At 45.6% G+C, this 26,945-nt stretch overlaps 1 protein-coding gene and 1 long non-coding RNA gene across 5 annotated transcripts; one reads left to right on the forward strand and one right to left on the reverse strand.

The window, feature by feature from the left end:
• The first annotated feature begins 5,994 nt into the window (after positions 1 to 5,994).
• Positions 5,995 to 21,460, forward strand: IL27 (interleukin 27). Of its 4 annotated transcripts, none has more exons than XM_079950742.1 (5): positions 5,995 to 6,102; positions 19,014 to 19,204; positions 19,742 to 19,840; positions 20,807 to 20,971; positions 21,068 to 21,460. In XM_079950742.1, exons 1-5 carry the CDS (start codon positions 6,093 to 6,095, stop codon positions 21,296 to 21,298), a joined length of 696 nt encoding a protein of 231 aa, XP_079806868.1. In that variant the 5' UTR covers positions 5,995 to 6,092; the 3' UTR covers positions 21,299 to 21,460. The 4 variants fall into 4 exon arrangements, with proteins under 4 accessions (XP_079806868.1, XP_079806869.1, XP_079806867.1 ...); XM_079950743.1 differs by lacking the exon at positions 5,995 to 6,102 and adding an exon at positions 15,341 to 15,596 and having other exon boundaries at positions 20,807 to 20,959; XM_079950741.1 differs by lacking the exon at positions 5,995 to 6,102 and adding an exon at positions 15,368 to 15,596.
• On the reverse strand, positions 8,966 to 15,213 carry LOC307201483. Its single transcript, XR_013832727.1, has 3 exons — positions 14,523 to 15,213; positions 10,606 to 10,693; positions 8,966 to 9,294 (listed from the first exon to the last, which is right to left on the reverse strand). It is a non-coding gene; the product is annotated as an uncharacterized lncRNA (long non-coding RNA).
• Positions 21,461 to 26,945: the final 5,485 nt, after the last annotated feature.

Here is a 26,945-nt window from a genome sequence, read left to right on the forward strand (position 1 = left end):
GCATGCGTCGACGGGGGTGACGCCGTTCTTCGCGAACAATGGACGTCATCCCAGGACCTTCCCGGGGTTCGTAGCACCAAGAGAGGGGGAGCCGCAAGAGGCCGACCAGTTCGCTGCAGAACTACAAGAGGTGCACGAGGAGCTGCGGAGACATTTGGAGCTAGCCAAACAAGCATATAAGGTGCAGGCAGACAAAGGCAGAAGAGTGGGAGAGGACATCCAGGTGGGGGACTGGGTGTGGTTAGCGGCCCAGGCGATGCCAACCAAGTCGTTGGCCAAGAAGAAGCTAGGGCACAGGCAGCTAGGACCATACCAGGTGGAGGCTAAGATCAACCCCGTGGCTTTTCGACTGGCCCTCCCCGAGGGTTCCAGAGTCCACCCGGTTTTTCATAGGTCGGTGCTCACTCCCTACAAGGCCCCGCACAGGTTTCAGGAGTCTGAAACAGTACCGCAGCCACGCACAGAGTCACCTAGGAGGGAGGGATCGCCTAGGGTCGAACCACTCAACGAGGTCACAGAGATCCTGGACTCGAGATGGGGGGAAGAGGGAATAGAATACTTTCTAGTCAGAGAGGGTGCACCAGTCAGTGCCAGTGGGTGGGTGCCGGACTACGCTTTAGACGAACCTCTTTTAAAGGACGAGTTCCATGCCCTTTTCCCACATAGACCCATGCCAGCCGAGTACTTCGATGACTGGCTCTTTACCCCCACATGTTCAGGCAGCACTTTCCACGGCTTTTCTTCAGCCGAGGAAAGAACGCCGAACTCAAACTCGCCCAGGGGATCGTGTTCGGGGGTGGACACAGAGCCCTCTTATTGGTGGGATGAGCAACCAGAGGAAGCCTGGCGCAAGAAATGGCTGAAGGGGCCTTGGCCGGCAGCACCAGACGAAGTAGCAATGGAAGAGGGAACTGCGAACATTTTGGGTGAAGAACCCGAATTCGAACACACGTACACCGAGCTGCCAGCAGAGGTCATGGACGTAGCCGAACTGTATCCTGCATCTACCTCCGAGGAGCTGCAGTTCCCACAACCCGCACCCGATGGGGGGGAGGGGGGAAGGGGGGGCTTCGAGGGGGGGATGGATGTCAGGGGTTCAGGGAGAGAGGCGCAGAGGAGGGAGGAGACCGAGAGTGAGGGAGAAGGATTCCAGCCTGACGAGGAAGAGGACGACAATGACCCGAGATGGTCCATGAGTCCGTCCAGTGAATCGGAGGATTCCCAAAAGGGAGCCCCCCTGGTCAAGCCAAGGGGAGCCCAAGGGGGAAGCAGTCAGGAGCAGGGAAACGTAGGGGGAACCGCCAGTGGGAGTTGGAGATCGAGACCTGCTTCTCCACCGGAACGGAGTGAAGAGGGTGGAGTTACCAGTGTGTCGGGAGGAACAGAACAAGGAGCAGAGGGGGGAAGGAGATCGGGGCAAGACGTCCTGCCGGAAGGGGCGGAAAGCAGTACCGGGAGCAGTGTGGCTGTTGAAAGGAAGGTCAGGAGCAACGTACGCGCGCCAAGTTCAAATGTGGAGGCGCGCGGAAGTGGGGAGAGCTCTGGGGAGGAGCCTGGTGCTAAAGCACGAAGGAGGGGGCAGCAGGCAGGAGAAGACTCAGCCTCTGGGGAGTCCCGGAAAGAGGGAACACAGGGGGGCAGGAAGACCCTGCGGAAAAGGAAGGAGAGGAAAAGGTGGAGCAGCACAAGCCTCTTAAATTGGTGCAGGGGAGGGACGGACTCAGAGGGGACTTCTAACATCTAAGGGTAACAGATGTGGAGCCACGGAGTTTGGATGTAATGACGACAATGATCTTCAATAAAACCTTTTGTATATAACTTGGACTGGACTTTGGTCTCTTGTGAGCTGGGACCCAGGGTGGCTCTGACAGCATCCATCAGGTTTAGTTTGCTTAACACATCAGCAATTTTCTGTGACTGGTGTACTAGAATGTTACCATCTTGATCTCTCTCTATTTCCAGAGATAGGTAGTTGTTTACCTCACCAAGATCTTTCATGTCAAAGTGTTCTTTCAGTTGAGCTAGGGCGTTATTGTACATTGTGACATCTTTCCAAAAGAATAAAAGATCATCAACATAAAACAAACAATACAGTTTCTTTTGCCCCTCCTCTTTGACAAATACACATGGATCAGCTTTCCCTTGCTTAAAACCTAGAGAAAACAATACTTCAGTGAGTTTTGTGTGCCAACACCGTGCACTTTGTTTGAGACCATAAAGGGACTTTTTCAGAGCACAAACAAATCCCTGTTTTACCTGTACGCCATCAGGTGGAAGCATATAAAGTGATTCACCTAGAGATCCGTACAGAAAAGCTGTATTCACATCATGGTGACTAATGTGTAAATTCTCCTCTGCAGCTAGCTTGAGCATAAGCCTAATGCTCTCATACCTCACTGTGGGTGAGTAGGTCTCGTGATAGTCTTCACCTGGTACCTGTGCAAAACCTCTGGCTACCAATCTGGCTTTGTGTCTGACTATCTTGCCATTTTGATCAGTCTTCGCTTTGAAGACCCATTTGCTTCCAAGCAGTTTCATTCCTGGAACTACTGGAACAAGTTCCCATGTTTTGTTCCTTTCCAAGGAATCAAGCTCAGCCTTCATGGCATTTAACCATGGCTCAGCTTCCTTTGAATCCAAATCCTGGATTTCTTGGAAACTTGAAGGTTCAAATACCTTCTTGGAGCTTTTAACAGCTGTTACTGCTATCTTAGCAAACTCATCAGCAAATCTCTTTGGAGGTCTGCCTTTTGTGGCTCTTTGTGACCTGCGAATTAGCCTTAAGTCTTCAACACTCTCCTCTTCCTTCTTAGGAGAAAAGCGACCTATTGTGAACAATGGTTCCTCCAATTCCTGATCAGAGCTTTCAGAGGGTCGCATAGAGGCTTTCGCACTCTTGAAATCCTCTGAATCACCCGATTCAGTTTCAGACTCAGAATCAGAACTTTCTTCAGTGGGTGTGGGTTGCTGTGGTTGCTTTTGACTATCCTCAGTCTCATCACTGTCATCAGGGTAACATTGGAAAATTCCCACATTCCCCCCCCCACTTGGCATTGTACTCAACACTTCTTGTGAGCTTAATGGTCTTAGAGTCAGTCATCCTTATTCTGTAAGAACCTTTCTCATAACCTAGAAAGATACCATGCAAACCACGCTTGTCTAACTTGGAGTTTTGTGGAGAGTGAACCCACATGTCAGAACCAAAAATTTTCATGTGTTTGATGTATGGCTTCTTGCCAAACATCTTCTCATAGGGGGTACAACCAATCGCTGAAGATAACCTGCGATTATAACTGTAAGTGAAACATGAGAGAGCTTCGGCCCAATAACTCTCTGGAAGATTTGCATCATGCAGCAAGGTTTTTAACCCTTGAAGCAATGTCTGATTTGCTCGTTCTGCAAGTCCATTCTGCCATGGCGAGCGAGGACTAGACAAATCGTGTTGAATTCCTTTCTCAGACAGAAAAGCTTCAAACTGCTGAGAAGTGAATTCCCCCCCGCGATCTGTGAAAAGAATTTTTACCTTCTTACCATGCACATTTTCCAACCAAGCACAGAATTCCTTGAACCTAGGAAAAGCCTCTGATTTCTGCTTGAGATTGTACACATGAATATACCTGGAAAATGCATCAATGAGAACCATGAAGTACCTATTTCCACCCAAAGAGGGCGCTAGTGGTCCAACCAAATCAGCATGAACAATTTGGTATGGTTCTGTAGCTTGCCTACTAGACACCTTACCTTTCGCAGCCATTTTCACCTTGTTTGCTGCGCATGCCTTGCACTTCATGTGGTACCTGCAGGGTTTAATAGTCATACCTTCAACCAAGGCAGGCATTTTAGATACTGCCTCAAAACCCAAATGACCAAATTTTCGATGAAAATCATGAATACATTCTGCATGCAAACATTTGTTAGAACCTGCAATGCAACAAGTGTCATCCTGCACAACATCATCATAATACAAAACATATAAACGATCAACATATTCAGCATACAATACATAATCATTTTTCTTTGTGATGATGCACCTTTTGTTCTTAAAGGAAACGTCAATGTTCCGCTCATTCAGCTGTCCGACGCTGAGCAAATTATGTTTGGCATCTGGCACATAAAGTACATTCTGTATCGATAAGTCCAAACTGTGAAGAACAACAGTTCCGTAGCCTTTACTGGGAATTGTGTGGTCATCCGCCTGGTGAATCGCACCTTCCTGCGGTGTAAAAGACACGAACAGTCGCTTATCGTTGCACATGTGGTGCGTTGCCGCTGAATCAACAACGAAGAAAGATCTAGACGTCTTCTGGACCTCTGCAACTTTTGGAGTGAAGCGTGAGACCATTGCTTTGGGCTGCGTTGTCCTGGACACCGGACCTTTGCCTCTGCTTTGGCCTTTTCCACGCGATGAGCTTTCGCTGCGCTGCTCTGTCTTGGCCCTGGGATATCTGCATTCCCTCTTCATATGGCCTAGACGTCCACAGGAGTAGCATTTCACTGCCTTCAAAGCTTTGGCGCCATCTGGTGGTTCCACTGCACTATGGGATGACGTCTGTGAAGACTCCCCCTTTCCCATGCAGCCAGCACCCCGGCGATCTGCTTCATTTTGAATCACGGCAGTAACATAATCCACTGTCAGCTGAGCGGTAGGCTGTACAGCAATCTGAGTCGCAACAGACTCCCAACCTGAACCCAAAGATTGTAGTATCATGAAGGAATACACAGCCTCTGGAAAGTTGAGTCCTCTCTGTTGCAGCTCATGTCTCAGATTCTGCATCTCCATCAGATGTGTACGCACATCTCCACCTTCAGCAAGAGCCATATTATGCAGCTTGTTAAAATAAAACATAGTAGACCCAGCTTCTGTCCTCAAGTGTGCCTCCCTCAAAGCGTCCCAAATTTCTCTGGCTGAGGTCTTATCACGCAATAGACAGAGCTCTTCTGGGGATACTATCAATGTAAGAGTTCCCCTTGCTTTGGAATCTTTAGCTTTCCATGCATCTGTAACTGGAGCTGGGGGGGTGTCTGTAATAACTTCAAACAGACCCTCTTTCCGCAGAATAGCCTCTGCATAGATAACCCAGTCCGTATAATTTTTCTTATTGAGCTTGGGAATCCCACAAGCATCCTGAAGGGCCACCATGACTCTGGCATTAGCCTTCTGCATCATCTCTGCTGCTTTAAACAAGCTGCTTTATACAAGCTGCGTCTGTGCTGCTTCAAGCCTCATTCCAAAGGCAAGTTCAAAACAGCTTTCTCTCTGCCCTAAATCATGCTGCGTCACTGTTATCAGCAGCTGCTTCAGCCCAAAAGTTACTTTCGATTTCCCCAGCATAGGCATAGCCGCTGCCTGTAGCCGGCAAACGGACATAAAAGTTCAAAGTCCAGCCATAAAGCCATTAAATAGAAGCTGGCAGGCTGCCCGGAGCAGTAGCACATACCTCATCAATCATCTTGACGCGCAGATACCGTCCGATCCGTCCCTCTGCATTCCGATCCTTTTTCCGGAATTCCAATGACTGCGTCTTCTGGGCCCATAACCAAAATGTTGATTTGTAGCATCCAAGTGCACAGCGGAATGATGAGGAATACGTGCACATACTCTAAGTTGCTTTATTTACATTTCAAAGCTGGTAGATTACAGAAAACCATCTTGTCTCTGCCGGAGCAGAAAACTGCATCCTCTCTCCTCTGAAGCACAGAGAGAATCAAACTGTGAGTGAGAACAGTGAAAAACAGGAAACCAGTGTACGTCACATCCAGTCTCCTTTCCCGTGGGAAACATAACAGCAATGCTGTCTGTGGAATGTAAACATTGTCTTGTGACAAGCCTTTCGCTGCACAGTGAAGAGAGCAGAAACCAACATTTAGGTCATGCCTCCAGAACAGGCAAATTGCCAAACGAAATGCAACCCAACCACTCTTTGTATGGTGGCTTGCAAGGGGTTCAATTCTATATGCCTGGGGAGTCGGTGTGCACCTGCCGGCCCAGCCAGTGCATGGTGGGACGGCGCAAATTGTGCAATCCTGAATTTGATCAAACTCAATCTCGGAGCTGGTAGGGAGAACCCAGGAGGACTCCTAATTCCCCCTCGATGACTGATGGTAAGATCTTAGAGGGTGCTTGAAGGGACTATTTGCTCTGCTGCTCAGAAACAGTGGCTGCTCTAGGAAACAAGACATTTGAGCATCACTGATTTCACTTTCTGTTTCTTAGCATTTGAAAAGAAATGTCAAGACCCTGCTGGGACTGGCTTCCTAGAAAGGCACCCCCGGGTCCGACACATACACTCCCTTCCCAAATACAATCCTTGCCCTGTGGAAAGCCTTCAGATGCAGCAAGCAAGGTGTGCTCCCTGTGAAAGGTGTCTTGTGATGGCAGGAGCTGTGTGTGCGAAAAAACAGAAGCATCTACGCGCAGCCTCAGTATTGTGGGAAGGCAGTTCCACAGCCTTTCAGGTATGAGGAACTCGCTCTAGAGTAAAGTGATGACCTCATCCCGCTGCTGATGAGCTGAGCTGGCCATGAGTCAGCAGCATCTGAGGCCATAGGGACATCCACCCCCAGGTTTCTGCTCTGGCTGCCTGGGATTTTCCATTGGCATTAGTTAAAATCCCCTTTGCTGTTTTTCCTACTTGTCTCTCGCTCTCATGATTCAGCTCCCCGCTGAAACAGAAAGACGCACACACTCCGCCCTCTCTCGCAGAGCATCACAGTCTCACACACCCTCTGACATTTCTCCGATGAAAACAGGGACATCCTAAGGAAAAGAAGGACATTTTGGAATCTGATCAGAAACTGGGTAGGCTTCTGTAAATCCAGAACTGTCCCTGGAAAATAGGGATACTTGGAGGGTCTGGAGTAGTAGCTGTTAAAAGCAGCTGGCAGCTGAGGGGACACAGCTCACAGCAGCTGGATCCAACCCTCTGCTGGATCAGGCCAAAGGCCTACCTAGGCCAACATCCTGTTCTCCACAATGCCTATCCTATAGTAACAATTGTGGGAATCTCAATCCTTGACGCTCAGGGTGGCCATCTCCCAAAACAGAGGGCAAAATAGATTTTCCATAATTGCATATGGATACAAAGCTAGACACCATTCCTATAATTTCAGTAGAGATATTGTACATCTCACCATAGTGTAAAGACTGACCAAGTGACCTGTAAGGCCTGCTTTGACTGCGCTGTTGATGGGCAACTTTCAGGGCCCTTCCTTTTTCTTTCCTTTCCATTGGTTCTTTTATCTTGAAACCAGATTTGGACTGGACAATGTATCAAATAGAGGATTCCTTCAAGCAACTCCTCTGTGAAGCATGATATGTGACTGCCCTACTTCTTCACGTAGGGCTGGATCTAGACACGTCAAAGAAGCGATTCAGTTAAACGCATTGTAAACTCATACAGGGAAATCTGGTAGGGAAAGATAGGACTCCACAGCGCCATCTGGTGTCACAGTGTTATATCACATATACAACGCATATAAAATGCTTTTTCTTTACCAATCTAGCTCAGTTCTAGGACAACAGTCAGGATGTGACCGCTGCAGGCGCTTCCCTATTCTTCTAACATTTTTACTTAAATAATGAAAGCTATTTTAGAAGTGGGGAACTTCTTGTTTGTTTGTTTTTTAAAAAAACAATCCATGCCAGTTGGTGTCCAGAAGGGTAATATTTTTCCAAATTCCACCGAGTTCTGCCCTTCTAGAATTCCCCCGGTGGATTTTTCCACATCACTCTCACTCTTACACTTCCTCCCCTCGCCCCCCCCTTTAAACACACTACTTGGGTTAATTAGCTGATCAGTGCCAGGAATCTGTTTCTTTTGAATGGTTTCCTGCTCCAGGACAAGTGCTAATACAGTGGTACCTCAAGTTAAGAACTTAATTAGTTCTGGAGGTCTGTTCTTAACCTGAAACCATTCTTAACCTGAGATACCACTTTAGCTAATGGGGCCTCCCACTGCCACCACACGATTTCTGTTCTCCTCCTGAAGCAAAGTTCTTAACCTGAGGTACTATTTCTGGGTTACCGGAGTCTGTAACCTGAAGTGTATGTAACCCAAGGTACCACTGTATGATTGTTTGAGCAATTACCTTCAATCTGCTACTGTAAAATGTTATGGTAAAGGTAAAGGGACCCCTGACAGTTAAGTCCAGTCACGAACGACTCTGGGGTTGCGGCGCTCATCTCACTTTACAGGCCAAGTGAGCCGGCGTTTGTCCACTCCATAGTTTTTCTAGGTCATGTGGCCAGCATGGCTAAGCTACTTCTGGCGCAACAGAACACCGACACCAGAGCAGTGCACAGAAATGCCGTTTACCTTCCCTATTAATCTACTTGCACTTTTGGGCGTGCTTCCGAACTGCTAGGTTGGCAGGATCAGGGACCGAGCAATGGGAGCTCACCCCGTCGCGGAGATTTGAACCGGCAACCTTTTGAGCGGCAAGCCCTAGGTTCAGTGGTTTAGACCACAGCACCACCCGCATCCCTAAAATGTTAAAGGTATGCTTATTTAACATATATTTAATTATCACGGACTGATTGGAGGTTTTGTTTTTGTTCTTCTGCATCTCATTGCCATTCATTCATTGCATAGCATACAGTTTATATGGATACACACACAGACACACACCTTAGGAAAGCTGAGGAAGTGGTCATGAGTCTACAAAGGTTTATGCCATAATCCTCATAAACATAACCCTCAGAAGCAAACTTAGTGGTGACACAAGAGAGCCTTTTCTGTTCCAGTATTGTGAAACTCCCTCACAATAAAGGTTAGATTGGCTCCCTCTTTGTTATCCTTTTTTTTAAAAAAATAAACAATTATTTATTTGGCTTTTCAAATTAAGATTTTACCATCACAAACATACAACATATAACATAAAAACAAGATTCCAAAGAATCTCCTGGAATTCCCTCCTCCCCTTTGTAGGTCCTGTTATTAATCATTTCCTTCTGCATCTTGCATAATAATCCAAATCTTTTACATCTCCATTATATCCAAAATTCACCATTAAACTACAACTGTTATTCAAATCCTATCAACAATTTAAACTGTTTACAATGGTTTTTAAGGTAAAGTATAACTTTCCCCCATTTCCTATTGAAGTTTTGGTCTTCCTGATTTCTGATTCTTCCGGTCATTTTTGCCATTTCAGCATAATCCATCAACTTGATCTGCCATTCTTCTCTGGTCAGGACTGTCCTCTTTCCATCTCTGGTCCAATAATATCCATGCAGTTGTGGTCTCATACATAGTCTTTTCTGCTCCATTGGGATTTTGGCACCTTAAATAAAGGCTTTGGGGTTTTTTTTTTTAAAGAAAAAGTTATTTTAAACATTTTAAAAAATTCGTTCCCTCTTTGCTATCCTTCTGCCAGCAGGCCAAAAACCTTTCTGTTCAGATAAGCCATTGAAAACTAAGGGGCAGATGATGCTGATCACTGGGCTGGTTGGCCTGTGGTCAGCAATGCCATAGTCCCATCCTGCATTGGGGATTCTACACGGAGCAGCTGTTTGAACTATGGATGATCTCAAGGGTCACTATCCACTCTAAATTCACTGGGCTGGATCCAGCTGAATGAATGAAACTCTATTTGCGTCAGCCATCGGCCATAGCAACAAAAGAACATTGGGATGTACACAGAACAAAATAAAAAGTCAATTATATAAAACACAGTTTAGGGTCATGAATCAGCAATCAAATAGTGGACCTTATTCTGATTGCCCCAGCTAGAAACCTTGCAACCTTTACAGTCATCTGCTCCTCTTGATCTGCCAGGAGAAAAGACACTGTGGCAGAAGAAGAGGAGTTTGGATTAGATATCCCGCCTTTCGCTCCCTTTAAGGAGTCTCAAAGCAGCTAACATTCTCCTTTCCCTTCCTTCCCCACAACAAACACTCTGTGAGGTGAGTGGGGCTGAGAGACTTCAGAGAAGTGTGACTGGCCCAAGGTCACCCAGCAGCTGCATGTGGAGGAGCGGAGACGCGAACCCGGTTCCCCAGATTACGAGTCCACCGCTCTTAACCACGACACCACACTGGCAGTGGTTGGGTGACCCAGAATGGACAATAAGAGAGGGGTGATAAGCTCGTTCCTCAGGTCTTTGTAAAGAGTGAATGCCAGGAGGATGGAAAACGGAACTTAACTGAACTTAGGCCCCACTGAAATCAATGGAGTAGGTTAGTCATGACTTAGTTTTAGTCCCATTGCTTTCAGTGGAAACTAAAGTTACCTGGTTAAGTTGATTTAGTTGGTTCCAGTCTAGTGGCTAGAGTCATGGGCACAGCCCAAGGAGACCTGGGTTCAAATGTCTGCTCATTCACAAAGCTCATGAGATTACATCATGCCAGCCTCTCATCCCAATCCATCTCCCAGGATAGAAGGGAATGTGGGGCATGCGTGTTTTTCTTTTGAGGAAGAGTGGGGCTCCAAATGTAACACAAATAGTCATAAAGAAACTGTGCCTGTTTTCAAGAAAACATGACTAGCTAGGTATTTATCAGTGACTCTTACACTGTGACTCAGCAGAGAACAGGAACTGGTTTTTTGCTGCTTCAAAACCAAAAACTCTAGCCACAAGTTATAAAAATAATCATTATACACCTACAAGAGATGATTACAGCAAATCAACCTCCTCTGCGCTTATCATGTAAAAAAGGGTTATTTGTTAACAGCAGCCATCTCCAGGCCATAGGCTAAAACCATGAAAATATATTATCATTATTTAGTGAATTTGTGTACCTCCCTTCATCTGAAGATCACAGAGCCGTTTACAACATAAAAATACAAAATGATAACACAGAATCCAAAAATCCCCATGCTCCCACAAACACATTTAAAAGGACATACCGGTATATTGCTTAATTAGCCAAAGGCCTGGTTATAGAGAAAAGTTTTCACCTGGTGCTTAAATATATGTAATGAAGGCTCCAGGCAAGGCTCCCTGTGGAGAGCATTCCACAAACTGGAAGCCACCACAGAAAAGGCCCGTTCTCATGTTGCCACTCCTCAGCGGCAATTTGCCATACACTGGGAGAAGCTCCCACTGGCAATAATGGAAGCCTCACTTCTGGCGCAAACAGCAGCTTCAAGGGGGCAAATATTGTTGGGACTGCAGTGGGAACGAAAATGCATAAACCAGGGGTCAGCAAACTTTTTCAGCAGGGGGCTGGTCCACTGTCCCTCAGACCTTGTGGGGCGGGGACGGACTATATTTTGAAAAAAGAAAAGAACGAATTCCTATGCCCCACAAATAACCCAGAGATGCATTTTAAATAAAAGCACACATTCTATTAATGTAAAAACACCAGGCAGGCTCCACAAATAACCCAGATATGCATTTTAAATAAAAGGACACATTCTACTCATGTAAAATCACGCTGATTCCCAGACTGTCTGTGGGCCAGATTTAGAAGGTGATTGGGCCGGATCCGCCCCCCTGGCCTTAGTTTGCCTACCCATGGCATAAACTTGCCTACCCTGATTAAAAAATATCCCACTCTACTCCTGGTAGCAGCTGTAAAATACAAATGTAAATTCAAGTGACACATTTATTGTCACATGGAGACTGGTTCTCAGCCAGCTGCTACAAGTGGTGTAGTTGGTGGTACTATTGTTGCAATTGCTTGAGACATTTAATCCGCTTGCAGAGATGAATACCGTAACCTGGCCTCTGGGGGTAGGAATCTCAACATGCAGTCCGCCATCCAATTTGGAACCATTACAGACCTTGCAAATGAGCTAGAAATTTTGTTGCTGCACCACTTGTCTTCACAATGTAACAGAATACTTTTGAGAAACACAAATCCAATACTCTGCATGCTTATTCACGAACAACTTAATCTTGTGGAATTCAGTTGCTGTCAGGCATGCCAACTCTAGGAGGCCGAGGTGTCTTAGGCCCCTTCAATATTTGCATGACGTCTCAGAAGGCAGCACCAGCCTACACGGCATCGGGGGATGTTTGTGTTGTCGTGTGCTGCGTGTGTGATGTCATATGTGTGCAATGCACACTGGGAGCCTCCCCAATCTTGGGGGCAACCTGGCACCTCTAGTTGCTGTTAATTTGATGTGAAATTTGCCTGATCCACACTTACCAGACTCATATGTAGATTGAAATATAGTTATCCTTTAAAATTTGTGTTTTACTGCACATTTCAAAAAAGTAGCAATATGTATTAAGAATGCTTATAGGATAAACTTTTTCTTTTTCTTTTTAGAAATGTGCACATTGCCACAAAATATGTATTTAAAGACACATTTATATATATTTAAATGTGATTTTGGTGATTAATATTGAATCAGATTTTCAGATTATTGCAGAGTCAGGAGAGAACAGACATAGACTGGGAACAGACTGATCCATCCATCTCTAGGCTTACTGCCAACCAGGGCTGTGTTCACATTCCTGGCTTAAAATGCAGCAAGGTCGTTGGATTTTGCTGTGTTTTGAATCACATATGCATGCTGTTGTACACATGAGTATGGTTGAATTTGTTTCTAAGTCACCTGCTATCTGTCCACATTAGTGGGCAAAGAGGGGCTGTAGTTGTCTTCCCATGGCTTACATTTTCAAACCAGATCAAAGGTCGTTTGAACATATCCAAATGCAGCATTTTTCAACAAACGACAAGATATGTGTGGATAGTGGCTAACGTTGTGTGTACACGGCTTCACATACCAGTGATGGGAGTGCATTGGCTGCAGAGTAAACTGGAGTGTGTACATGGCCAAAGTGTGCCTGGGGTTGCAGCCTGAATGACAGAACCTCTTGAGATGTGTGCAAAATATGTGAGACATATGGCAGAGATTTATTATTATTTTTAAATAAGATACACATAGTGAGTAGCTCAGAAATGGACCATGTGGTGAATTTGGATGTTTGGACAGGAGCAAGTTAATGGAGCCAAGACAGGACTACAACCACTTGCTGCCGTAAAAGTAATCCTAGTACAGTTGCCTTCATTTTGCTAGAGAAATTGGCCAAATGCTCTCAGTGGCTAGCCTTCTGAATACTCTCTCCACAACCACCTAAACTAGACGCTGATGGTGTGAGAGAGACACTGAACGAGAATAGAATTTGCATACAAGGGAAGATGTGCTTTGATTCTTCAGAGTTCCTATAAGTCAACTTCCGGGCCCTGTTTTTCTCATGGAACGAACATACTTCTTTCCGTTGTGGCCAGAACACCCACGTTTGTACACCAAGTCTTGGTCTGTGAGCAAATGTTTGGATTTCTGCATTTGCAACATTTGCAACACTCTTTTATGTAAATGCATTTGCAGAACTTTGGGACTTCTCCAGCAAAGGGGCGCTGGACCTCAGTGTCTGGGCTGAACAATGGGGGTGGAGACGCTCCTTCAGGTATACTGGGCCAAGGCCATTTAGGGCTTTAAACGTCAGCACCAACACTTTGAACTGTGCTCAGAAACGTACTGGGAGCCAATGTAGGTCTTTCAAGATCTGTGTTTCGATGGCAGCTCCCACTCACCAGTCTGGCTGCCGTATTCTGGATTAGTAGTAGTTTCTGGGTCACCTTCAAAGGTAGCCCCATGTAGAGGATAACTTAATAAAAGGATTAGACAAATTCATGGAGGACAAGGCTATCCATTACCACTAGTCTTTTGCTATTAGACCCTTGATATGAATACTTTTAGCACCCACCCTCAGGGGCAGCCTGTCCTGTCTTGCCACTGAAGCCCACCCACCCCACCTGAGCCTCTCTTACCTTGGTCGCATGGTACCACCTCATGGGGTTGTGCCACCCAAAGCAGCCTTCTCACTGTGCCTCGTGGCAGGCCGGCCTTCCTTGCGCAGCCCAATCATTGTGATTGTAATTTGTCTTTAACTGATTTTAATACAGTGGTACCTCAGGTTACAGACACTTCAGGTTACAGACTCCACTAACCCAGAAGTAATACCTCAGGTTAAGAACTTTACCTCAGGATGAGAACAGAAATTGCGCAGCAGCAGTGGCATTGGGAAGCCCCATTAGCTAAAGTGGTACTTCAGGTTAAGAACAGTTTCAGGTTAAGGACGGACCTCCAGAACAAATTAGGTTCTTAACCCGAGGTACCACTGTATCGTATTTCAATTGGTTGTGACCTGCTCTGGAACCTTAGGGTGACAGGGCTGGGCGATATCTGGTTTTTAACATTGTGATATACCACCAACTAAACATCTCAATATACTGATATATAATGATTTCTGAAATAAGTATGGAGCTATGTAGAGGCATTGGTTGGCTTTATGGTTTTCCCTGCATTGGGATTTTTGCATAGCACATGGGCACACCATGATTCGTAATGTATTGCCAGGTCAAAAAATTATGAAACCGATATCACAACATGGACTTCAAACTGGTTTTGGATGATATATGGCCCAGTTTTAGCACACATCACGATTTGCAATACATTGCCAGGTCAAAAATTATGAAACCAATATAGACTTCAAAGCGGTTTTCTTCGATATATCGATATATCGCCCAGCCCTAGTGTCAAAATAGCAACAATAATAGTAATTACCTCCATTATCAATACCATGCCTCCGAAAAGCAACTGACGGAGGGCTATTGCACACACGTCTTGCTAGTGATCTGATTAGCCACTGTGGGAAAATAAGTTAGGCCTTTGGTCTGATTGAGCAGAACTCTTATTAGTCAGAGTAGACAGCACTGGGTACATGTACCAATGGCTGACCTCGCTGTCAAGCAGGCATCTTGAAGCCACTCCTGTGCCCTGCCTCACTCTTGTTCCTGGAAGACCAAGGAGAAGGAGGTGGCTGCTTGGTTATTGAACAGGAGCAGGAGGCCAATGATAGGGGGGATGTTGTCACCTTATTGTCTCATGCAAAATGGTTGTCAGTTGTCCAGGTGCTATCCCTGGAACCATAACCCCCACATAAGCGGAGAGTCACCTGTATAGTAAACTCCCTGACAACAGTGAAATGTGCAATACTAAGGCAGACCTTTGTCAAACAGAGATGGGCAAGAGTTTGCCAATGAGGGGCAGCGTATTCAATGTAACATGCAGAGCTAGCATTTGGGGATGACTTTCTATTCCCTTATTCCAAATACTGCGGTGTATTTTATGATGAGGCAATTTTTAATAGTGTTCTCTGCTTGGATTTTGCTGGGAGGAGGGTGAGAAACATCAACAGAGACCAGAAATTGAGTACGTTGGTGGTGTTGAAAAAGCCCCAGGCTGAATGAGAGGGTTCCCCAAGATGAGAGGGCATCCTGTGTCACATGGTCAGCTGAAGAAATCCTCTTTTCAAGCGGTTTCTTTCCCCCCCCCCCACAAGAAAAGAGGAAGCTGAGCAAGCACCCTGGCTGCTCCAATCCCTTGCTACTCCCTCCCCCCGAAACTACAGCAGAGAGAAGCTACCATAGAGGTGAAAGACGCAGTTCCAGAAATCAGATTGTTTCGCCTCTTTGAAAAGAGCACCCTTTGTAATCTTGGACATTACAGGTCCAAATGAAAATGAAAGCCAGTGGACATAAAAAGGCCCCCAAGATGGGCTGTAGGATCAAACATTGCCTTCTTGGACAGACAGGCAGATACCCCACTAATCAGAGATTCTCAAGATGCGTCTGTGTGGTAAGAAATGAGAAATTATTTGTGATATTTCTTTATATTTCTAGCTTTTCCTTGCTTCGGTCCTGAAGATAGTCCAGGGTGAGATTTATTGGGGCACTGTGTAGTGCAGGCAAGGGATGAGACACGAAGGCTGGCTGTGTCAATAGCAGGAAGAGGCTTGCCAGGGCCGGCTCTAGCATTAGCTAGGGTGAGGCAAAGCAGCTCAGGTGGCAGGTTTTATAGTACTACTAACGGAGAAGTCTCCACTTTGACACCCTTTGCCTTGGAGCCTGAAGGCAAATGGCTATGTAACTTGGATGTGGGTCACAGCCGCACCATGCCTTTAAAGCAGTTTCATACCACTTCGACTATCGTGTATTCTCCAAAGAATCTTCGGGAACTGTAGTTTGTTAAGGATTCTGGACACTATAGTTCTGTGAAGGGTAAATTACAGTTCTCAAGATTCTTGGGAGAAGCCATGACTCTTAAAGCAGCACTAATGTGCTTTAAATAGCTAGTGAGTGGCCGTGTTAAGCAAATTTGAGTTTGGCTCCCCCTTGGGTGTGAAACTGCTCAAGAGGCCTTCATGAATATCAATTCTCAAGTTTCATGGCAGAGAGGGAAGGCGGCATAAGCAGTCATAACAAAACAAACGGCTTATATTTTGCTCTGGAACAGAGGTTCCTAAAGTAGATAGTATTACCTGGGGTGCTAAGAGACAAGGGGACGGCAGGGGGGTGCTGGAGGTGTGAGGGGAGCAGGTGGTGCTGTGGTCTAAACCACTGACCCTTCTGGGTCGAATCTGTGCAACGGGGTGAGCTCCCATTGCTCTGTCCCAGCTCTTGCCAACCTAGCTGTTCAACAGCATACCAATGCAAGTAGATAAATAGGTACCATTGTGGCAGGAAGGTAAATGGCATTTTCATGCACTCTAGCACCCATCACGGTGTCCCGTTGCACCAAAAGTGGTTTGGTCATGCTGGCCACATGACCCTGAAAGCTGTCTTAGGACAAATGCTGGCTCCCTCAGCCTGAAAGCGAGATAAGCGCCACAACCCCATTGTCGCCTTTGACTGGATTTAACCATCCAGGGGTCCTTTACCATTACCGTTACCTTGCTGGAGGTGTAACTGACCGTGAAGCTTTAAAAAGCTGGTATCACTGGATCAAGCTCATCAGTTTTGTTGAATTAATTACATGAAATAGTTCTAACTGGATTTTGAATAAATGTGTAATTGTTTGTTACTGTTTTGAATTTTATTGTGTTATGATCTTCCTTAGTGGGCCTAGCAAAGCACTATTCTGCATAATGCTTTTTATAGGGTAGGGGGCAGTGGGGAGGAGTTTATGGAAGTAAGGAGGGTTCCTCAAAAAAGTTTGGGAACCACTGCTCTGAGGGATGAGGGGAGGGCTATTTGTAGGATAGCCATGTGTGTCCTACTTCACAGTCCTCTATTGTGAAGGGCTGTCAGACAGTCCTCTGTTTGAAAGTATTCCATATTTGAGGACTGTCCAGCCTAAGTCCAGTTCTGTAACTATACATATAAATTATCATATGCAAATATTAAGCAAACTGGTGTCACCTTTCACCCTTTTATTTTTGGCAATGTATTACTGGCCACCCCAGGCATTTGGAATTTCTACTTTATGTACCAACATGCCCTGGAACACTTCTAGACACCTTTGTTGATGGATTCAATACACTGTAGTCCAGGTTTGGAAATCCGGTGGCCCCTCAGATCTTCCTGGACTACAACTCCATCATCTCCGACTGTTGGCCAAAGGTTCCCCACCTGTACTCTAAATGAGCCTGGGACGCTGTTCTATTTTGTCTTGAAAACAAATCTCTGAGGTTGTTTAGGTCTGAGGGATCAATGGCTCGCCATTCCATGCTTTCCCTTACTGGTAAACATAACATCCAAATCTACTGAAAAAACCTCAAAGTGGCCAGCGAAATTCCCCTCACATGGGTTTCCCCTCTCCATATGGTGAGGTCACGCTGTGTGACAGGCCTGCAAACCAAATTTGGGAGCACGTGTGTTTGCTAAGGTCCTGTGACAGGAATCGTAGGAGCCAAAATGATGGTGTTGTTTTAATCAGTGGTGCTGTTGGGTAATTTTTGACTCTGGGTTGAATGGTTGAGCGGGGCAGGACTCTTTCGATGGTACTGCTGTGTATTCAAAACATGGTAAGCTGCACTGCATTTGTAGACTTTCCTGCTCATTCTGCCAAAGTGGCTCTAGATATTGTGGGATGTGAAACACAAGAGCAGTCAAGTACAACATTCCTGAGTGTACATGTTTAGACATGGGGAGGGATGTTTGTCCAGCCAGCAGGTAAACTTCCTGTTTCCCTCTGGGCTGGGACAGATTTCCTCCACATGTGACTAGAGGTGGGTGTGGCTTCACCTGTGCAGGTAATGATAAAACCACAGGACAGGGCAGCCATCTCTCTCTCTTTCACCACATGCATCGAAGGAACAACATCTCCTGAGTGCAAGATGTCCTCTGGGCTCCCAGCCAAGAGAGGACAAAGGGACTATCTTCTTAAGAGATAGACTCCAAATGTATAAAGGTAAAGGTAAAGATACCCCTGCCCGTACGGGCCAGTCTTGACAGACTCTGGGGTTGTGCGCCCATCTCACTTAAGAGGCCAGGGGCCAGCGCTGTCCGGAGACACTTCCGGGTCACGTGGCCAGCGTGACATCGCTGCTCTGGCCAGAGCCAGAGCCAGAGCCGCACACGGAAACGCCGTTTACCTTCCCGCTGGTAAGCGGTCCCTATTTATCTACTTGCACCCGGAGGTGCTTTCGAACTGCTAGGTTGGCAGGCGCTGGGACCGAGCAGCGGGAGCGCACCCCGCCGCAGGGATTCGAACCGCCGACCTTTCGATCGGCAAGTCCTAGGCACTGAGGCTTTAACCCACAGCGCCACCTGCGTCCCCTCCAAATGTATATTACTTCACTAAACTTAAGTCTGCCTTCTGGGATCTGATTGTAAACAGAATGTAAGTAAACTCTTTTTATACTTTTGTAAAGGACTGTGTTGTGTCTTCTATTTTAAGAGGGAATAAGGGGAAATTACCAGACTAGTTATTATAGAGACTTAAGTGAGCCTGAGCAAACGCTGCCATTGCAAACTTAAGATAAAAGGGAATGTTTTACTCTGCAGAAATTGGGAACTTGTTAGCACAAGTTGGATAAGGATATAATCAGACAATATATCCTCTCCTGCATCCCTGAACATTCCCACAGATATCTGCCTCAAAGTTGTACCCTGATGGTACCACCCATTGCTCCCTATGGACAAACTGAGGCTTATCCCACCACAACCCTAGCTCTGAATTCTTGTCCCAAGATCAACAGGTATCCAGCTCAACAAATTTGCTGCCTTTCCCATGTAATGGCACCACCTTTCCCTTCTCCCCACAACTGTCTAGGTGCAACACTCCTTCTCCAAGCTGTCCTCAATGTTGACCTTTTCATTGCTGCCACCATGGCTGGGCTTCAGGAAGAGAGTGGCTCCAGTCTCATCCCACAGTGGCGGCTGACTCTGCAGAAAGAATTTGGCATTAGCTTAAGACACTCCCGGCAACTTCTCTGCAAAATACAGAATATTTCACGTCGCTTCGTAAGTCTACTCGTCTTTCTAACTCCTCTGCGCACACAGTGTGATGGGCCTTGGGATAGGAACTGGCTGGTTTCTGGAAGGGAAAGCTAACAGCTTCTTAGTTCATTAGTTCTTTCCCCTTTCGCTGTTTACCCAATTAATCATGCAATGGTTGATGGGGATATCTGAAGGTTCTGACACATGAATAGTAGTGGAAAACTGAAAACTTGGAAAATTCTGTGTCCTTACTTATTGCTGATGGGATCAAACAATAATCAATCTGTTATCTATGAAGGCGCAGTATAAAATTAGTAACTTTATGAGCAATAGTTAAATTTATTTTTGGTAGTTCCTAACATTATAATGGAATAATTTTTTACAACTCTCAGCAAATTTGGAGGAAAAGTGGAAATAACATAATAAATAAATTTGAATAACTTGCTTCTGTCTCTTCCCTCATCTCAAGTAAGGTATATTTCTTAAGGCACATTCGCAGCAGCTGGTTGAAAAGTTGGCAACCCCACCTAGAGTCTTGGTGTTTTCTTTCTTTCTTTCCAGCTCTCTGAACGTCTGTCTGGAGTGCAGCCCACTTCTGTACGAAGCTCAGGGCAGCTTCCCTCAGTCAGCCTTGATCTCCGCACGTGGCTTTCTCTTTCAGTAAGAATAATTATTTATTTGAAAAAAATCCTATCCCGCTTTTCATACCCTAGAAAGCAAGTAACAACATAAATTGTGTTTAACAACATTGTCAGTCTCTACAAGAGGCGGTAAAAGCCCTTGTGAACTACTCAATGCCACCAAAAGCCTGATAAAGCAAACAAAATGTTTTGCTACCTGGTGCCTAAAATATATGAAATGTTGGCTTTGGGTGAGCTGATAAGGAGAGGGAATTCCGTCACTGAGGTGTCACCAGTGAAAAGGCCCTCTCCCTCCAGGACCCACTGACCTTGCCTCTGAAGGTGAGGTCACCTGGAGGCAGATTCGCGGTCGTGGCTTCCCCCACAGAATCTTGGAAAGTAAGGTTACAGGGAACCAGGCAGAGGGCCTTCTTGGTAGTGGCACCCACCCTGTGGAACACCTTCCCATCAGAGGGCAAACAAATAAACAACTATATGGCTTTCTGAAGACAATCTGAAGGCAGCGCTGCATCAAGAAGTTTTTATTGCTTGATGTTTAGTTGTGTTTTTATACTATGATGGATGCCACCCAGAGTGGCTGGACAACTCAGTCAGATGGGCAGGGTATAAATAATGTTGTTGTTGTTGTTGATCAACTTGAGTGGGGGCAATATAGATTGGGGAACTGGTGTTAGGAAGAAGGCTAAACACCCTTACCCTAAGTTATCTCCTTGACCAGATTAATTAGACGCCTCTTTCTGTAGGCTGCAATTTGTTATTTGTTTTGAAGTAGGCTATCCATTATCAGTTTCCCAGATTAACATGTAGTTTGGGCCTTAATCAATGATTAGTATTTTGGATGGGAAGTTTTGGCAGAGCTTTGGGACACTCCATAGCTGCCTGCTTTCGCCAGGGTTTCTTTCCACATCTCAAAGGCAGGGAGGGAAGAGGCAGGGCATCTGGATGCTCTTGACTGGTTTGATTCCTAATCCTGCCATTTTCCCAGGATGCCAAGCGCCTGACCTACATGTCCAAGATGCTGCCATTTTATCAGGGTTTGGCACAACAGCTGAGGGACCACGAGGCCACCAAAGAAGACTCTAAATTCCTATCTAACTTTGAAGACATCAGTCTTTCCCTCCGAGACCTGGACCATCATGTGAGTTATCAGGTAGGTCTTCCTGCCCTTTGGGACACAGCTAGGTGGGGCAAAGGCGTCCTTTATCTTTTGTGCTGTTTTAACACCTTTCCTTGATTCTCCCTGTAGATTTTGCTTTGGGGCCTGCCGATTGAAAACGAGCCTGAGCCAACACTCAAGCCCCTTCAAATTCTTCAGCACCGGAGTTGGTGGAGGAATCGCCAGGAAGTGTATGTCATCTTGCGCTCCCTCAATAGTTTCCTGTGCCGGGTCACAAGGGAATTCTCGCTGCTGAGGACTCGGGTGGCTAAAGACACTTCCTTTTCCAAGGCTTCCAAATCTCCACCACTCCCAGCCTAGATCCCCAATCCGCTGTCAGAGAATGCTGGCATCCTGGCATCCAGACCACAACACTCCCCTACTGTAATTTATGGATTTACCAATTATCTTAAAATATTTAATTTATAAGTATTTATTTTTTTCTAAATGTTTATATTTTGTATTTTTAAATTATTTTTTTTTCAATAAAACCAACACTGCTGTGACCATTTATGGAAACTGTTGTTTCAGTTCAGCAAAGGCGCTTTTCTTGGGAAAGAGATAAGAAAGAGTGAAAGAGAAAGCAAAGCTAGGAATGTTTGACAGGCAATTCTAAACCTGCCTTAGGCAGCCGGCTTTCTGCTGATCTGGGCAGTATATGCACCACACTTTTAAATCCCATGGTGGCTTCTCTGCAAAGAATACTGTGCCTCCTCGCCACAGCCGCTCCGGGTGCATGTGGCTGCAGCAGGGGGTGGGGGCAGAGGGTGGGGGGCGTATGCAGCAGTGGAGGAGCAGGAGGAAGTGGCGAGCTCCCAACAGTGCAAGGAACAGGAGTGGGTGGCAGGGAAAGATTCTTGTCTGAAAATCCGAAGAGGCACTGACAAACAATATAACTCAGTTGGTAGAGCATGGTGCTGATGATGCCAAGGTTGCATGCAGATTCGATCCCCAGCTGCATAGGAGGTAGGACTAGATCAGGGGTAAAAGGTAAAGGGACCCCTGACCATTAGGTCCAGTCACGGACGACTCTGGGGTTGCAGCGCTCATCTCGCTTTAGTGGCTGAGGCAGCCGGCGTTTGTCCGCAGACAGCTTCCGGGTCATGTGGCCAGTGTGACAAAGCCGCTTCTGGCGAACCAGAGCAGCATACGGAAACACTGTTTACCTTCCTGCCTATTTATCTACTTGCCCTTTGACATGCTTTCAAACTGCTTGGTTAGCAGAAAGATCAGGCGTAGTCAACCTTTTTATACCTACTGCCCACTAATACATCTTTCTTGATGGTAAAATTTCCTTACTCCCCACCAGTGCTCAATGGAAGGAGGATTCAGCTTGTGCCATAGAACTCCCTACCATTCACCTAGAATCCTGAAACGCCCACTAGTGGGTGGTAGGGACCAGGTTGACAACCCCTGGACTAGATGATCCTCCTGGTCCCTTCCAACTCTACTGTATGATTCTATGAACATAGACATCTAGATGGACCAAATGCTCTGCCTCATGATTAACATTAAAAGGTAAAGGTACCCCTGCCCGAACGGGCCAGTCTTGACAGACTCTGGGGTTGTGCGCCCATCTCACTTAAGAGGCCAGGGGCCAGCGCTGTCCGGAGACACTTCCGGGTCACGTGGCCAGCGTGACATCGCTGCTCTGGCCAGAGCCAGAGCCGCACACGGAAACGCCGTTTACCTTCCCGCTGGTAAGTGGTCCCTATTTATCTACTTGCACCCGGAGGTGCTTTCGAACTGCTAGGTTGGCAGGCGCTGGGACCGAGCAGCGGGAGCGCACCCCGCCGCAGGGATTCGAACCGCCGACCTTTCGATAGGCAAGTCCTAGGCGCTGAGGCTTTAACCCACAGCGCCACCTGCGTCCTATGATTAACATTAGGCACTGTTATAAGAATTCTAAGGTCTCAAATATAGAACAAATGTTCATAAATGTAAAAGCAAACACATACGTAAGTGTATAAACCACGTGTCTGAAAGCCATTTTGACTCTCTCCAAATTGACCTCAAGTATTTCTCTGCAAGGAAGAAGGAAATGGGAAAAGCTTTCCAAATGTCTTTGGACTGTAGGGGCTTACACCTCCCTGCAAATACAGTCTGGCAAGTATCTGTTAAGCTGAGTAAACCATCAATATGTGTAAGAGATTCAAGAACTAAATTACCATACTCTGGACAATCACCCCCCTCCCATTTTCTTAATTTTGAGTCCCCCAAAATAGGGGGTGTCGTATACTTGTGGGCGTGTTATACACGGAAAAATATGGTATTTACCATCTCAAAGGAATGGCCAGGCTACCCAGAAAATGCAGTCAAGTAAGGCATTATCAGGTATCCTGGCAGACAGGAGAGAAGCAACACTCTCAGAATTCTGCTGGAGTTTGCCTCCTTCTGCGATGTATGTATGATGTTTTGGGGGGTGGTCTTGGATTACAGGGTGGGCAATTTCAAAAGTCTTTATAGGGGCTTGTGCACCATTGTTCTGGGTCTCTCCTACCTCTTGTAAGGAGGGGAGGGAACTCTGTTGCAACAGAAAAATAAAGATCTGCCTTGCTTTCTATGGATCTTGCCTCCATCCATTCATCCCTGATCATGGATTTATGGGATTCAGTCCCCTGGGGAGTTGGGCAGCAAAAGCCAACCCCCCTATTTCCCCCCCCATAAGAGCACCCTTGCTATAGATGTTTGCCAAAACTTTCTTCATTTTAACAAGTCTGTCCTGATTTTGTAATTAAATATTTGTTTTAAATTTTGCTGATCTTCTCTGCATATTGTTGATACAGTGGTACCTCAGGTTACAGACGCTTCAGGTTACAGACGCTTCAGGTTACAGACTCCGCTAACCCAGAAATAGTGCTTCAGGTTAAGAACTTTGCTTCAGGATGAGAACAAAAATTGTGCTCCGGCGGCACGGCAGCAGCAGGAGGCCCCATTAGCTAAAGTGGTGCTTCAGGTTAAGAACAGTTTCAGGTTAAGTACGGACCTCCGGAACGAATTAAGTACTTAACCTGAGGTACCACTGTAATTATTTTCTATCATTTTTATACCACTTGATGCAACTTGGCAGGGAGGTAATTCTGCAGTTTATGTATGGGCTGTGGAATTAAGTGTTGCACGTGCATTCTCTCTCTCTCTCTCTCTCTCTCTGTGTGTGTGTGTGTGTGTGTGTGTGTGTGTGTGTGTGTTTATATAGATATAAATAAAAAATACATAACATGCATGTCATAACTGAAGGAGACATTCACTCAGATTTCTTTTTAAAAAACCTATTACCGGTACTGTGATGGAGACTGATCTGGTAAGAGAGATGCCAGCTAGCTGGAGGTACAGGGTCCCTGTATCTTCCACATCTGCTGACAGGCAAAGAGCCAAAAATGATGCAGTTCCCCTCCCCCGCAAGAGAACGCAGCTCTTCCATCCACTTTATGCATTTGATGTAGCAGACTTGCTGAAAAAACGGGCTGAAATAATTTGATTGTTGCTCTCTCAGAGAAGGCCTGAACCTTGTGCAGTTCTGGAAACACACAATCAAATGTCCAAACATTGTTTTTAAAGCTTAAACGCAGCAGCAGCCTGCAGGAGAGGGGAAGATTGGGTCAGAGCAGTGAGACAGAAGCAGGCGGTGTTCGACTAAACAGATGGGCAACAGAAGTGGGTTCTGTGATGAGTTCTAAGAGGCTTATAGTGCAGAGCTGGAAAGACAAATTCCACCATCTATCACCCAGTGGTTAGAAGATCTCACTGCTCTTTCCACGTTCGAGCATATGTTTGTAATCATCAATTTAATCCAGGCACCTATTTGGAAATTTGGACTCCCTATATAAATGTATATGCTTAAAACTGGATTGAGGAAATATTGTGTCAAGGTTGTGTGGCAATGGATTGCTTTTTCCAATCATATATTATTAGTATTCTTTTTCTGTTACAATTGCAAATTAAAACCTCAAGGGGTGGGGGGAATTGGGAATGTTTAATCCTCTTCTTTGCACCGTTTCCCCAGTAAAAAAACCCTCTCTTTTAAAAAGGTGTGGGCCACATAATCCCTTTCATCCGCTGCCTAAAAAATGTCAACTAAGAAAGTAAAATTACCTGATCAACAGCCAAAGCAAATGGGCATTTATTGATTCAATAACCATGCTCATGCAAAGCAAACTAAGTATCTCAAGGTATTTGCTTATCCCGCGAGAAGGCTTTGGATCAAAAACTCTGCTCCTGGAATTGCCCGCCCCTTCTGTAGATAGATATTCCAACAACAAATCCATAAAAATCTAGATAATGCAGATTACCAGTGCTAACACACCATAGAGCTCTTGAAGGCCACTTTCTAAATTAATGAGTGGTAACTTTGAGAAGGAAACCATAAAAAAACACTCCCTACCCACCTGCTTCCTTATTGTGAAACATTCCCCCCCCCCCCCGGTTACATGAGCATAAATGTTTCATGCTATCCCACATGCTATTTGTCACTTTCCGCATTCAGCTTAATGGGAAGTACCGTATTTTTCATGTATAAGTCTAGATTTTTTTAAAAAAAAAAAGGTTTAAAATTGGGGCTCATCTTATACACAGGTAGTGCTGAGGGGTGTTTTCTTAATTTGGAGTCCCCCAAAATAGGGGGCGTCTTATACATGGGGGCGTCTTATACGCAGAAAAATACGGTATTCTTGGGCTGTAAATGGCCCCCTCCCAAGGCTGCTAATCGCTTTTCTGGTGGTGGGGGGACAGACACAATATTTCTGCTCATCACTGCTCAAGGCAAGACTGTAAGAAGCTTGGATAGGGAGCAATTTTGACTGTGAAAATGCCAGATTATTGGCTCCTCCTCCCCCCCCTCCCGGTTTACCCCCAACACTGCTACTTCAAGCCAATTCAGTGACACTCACCGCAGCTTTATGGAAGATTGTGTCAGGAAATCCAGTCACATATCTTCCCTATTCAGGTAGGTAGCCGTGTTGGTCTGACGCAGTCAAAATAAATAAAAAAATTGTCCAGTAACAAACTTAGTTGGTCTCTAAGGTGCTACTGGCCTTTTTTTAAAAATTTATATCTTCCCTAGTGTGCTGTAGCGGTTAAAATGTTAGACTAACATGTGGACAACCGAGGTTTGAATCCCCCCACTCAGTCATGAAGCCCACTAGCTGACCTTAGGCCGGTCATTGCCCCACAGCCTAACCCACCTCACAGGGTTGTTTGGGGGATTAAACGAGGAAGGGGAGAACCATGTATCTGGAGGAAAATGGTGGCATATAAATGTGATAGATAAATAAATAAAATCAGGTATACTCTGGCTCAAACAGTGTTTCTCACCTGAAATTTGTCTCTGTAGGCTCCATGATCATTGGTTCTGATGGTAAGAGTACAAGTTTAACAAGCAGAGTAATAAGAAACAATAAACCTTGGAGTAGCTCTGAAAGAACCTCTCTTGTGGTTTTTTGGTTTTTTTTGATTGATGGGATCTAGGTATCTGTGTGCAAAGGACTTATAGCAGTCTGAACCAGAAACTGGCTGGTTTGCATGTAATGGCAAGCCATGGTTTGTTCTGAAAAACCATTAACCATTAATTGTTCAACAGTCAAACAAACCATGGCTTGTTTCTCCAGTTTAGTTTTTCAGCTTCTTTTGTTTGGTGCTTAATAAGCATCAGGGGTGGGGTAGCCAAAACAAACATGGGATGTGTACATTGCTGTTCCCTCTGCATCCACTACACTCCCACTGCTATTTTGGGAAGCAGTCTATGCACAATGTTAGTCACAATCCATATCTTTCCTGTGTCTACCCTGTTGTTTTTAATGAAATATTGCATTTTGATGCATCCCGCCCCCCTCAACCAGCTTTAATCCAAATTGGGGGGAAAGAAGAACCTAGCTGGATTTCAAGATGATAATGAGTATGCAGCCATGGTTAAGGAAGGGTGCTAGGTTTCCACATAACACCAAGCCATAGTTAAAACAACCCAACATACATA

The sequence above is a fragment of the Podarcis cretensis genome, assembly GCF_951804945.1.
Source record: "Podarcis cretensis genome assembly, chromosome: 13".
In the NCBI taxonomy this organism is placed as follows: Eukaryota; Metazoa; Chordata; class Lepidosauria; order Squamata; family Lacertidae; genus Podarcis; species Podarcis cretensis.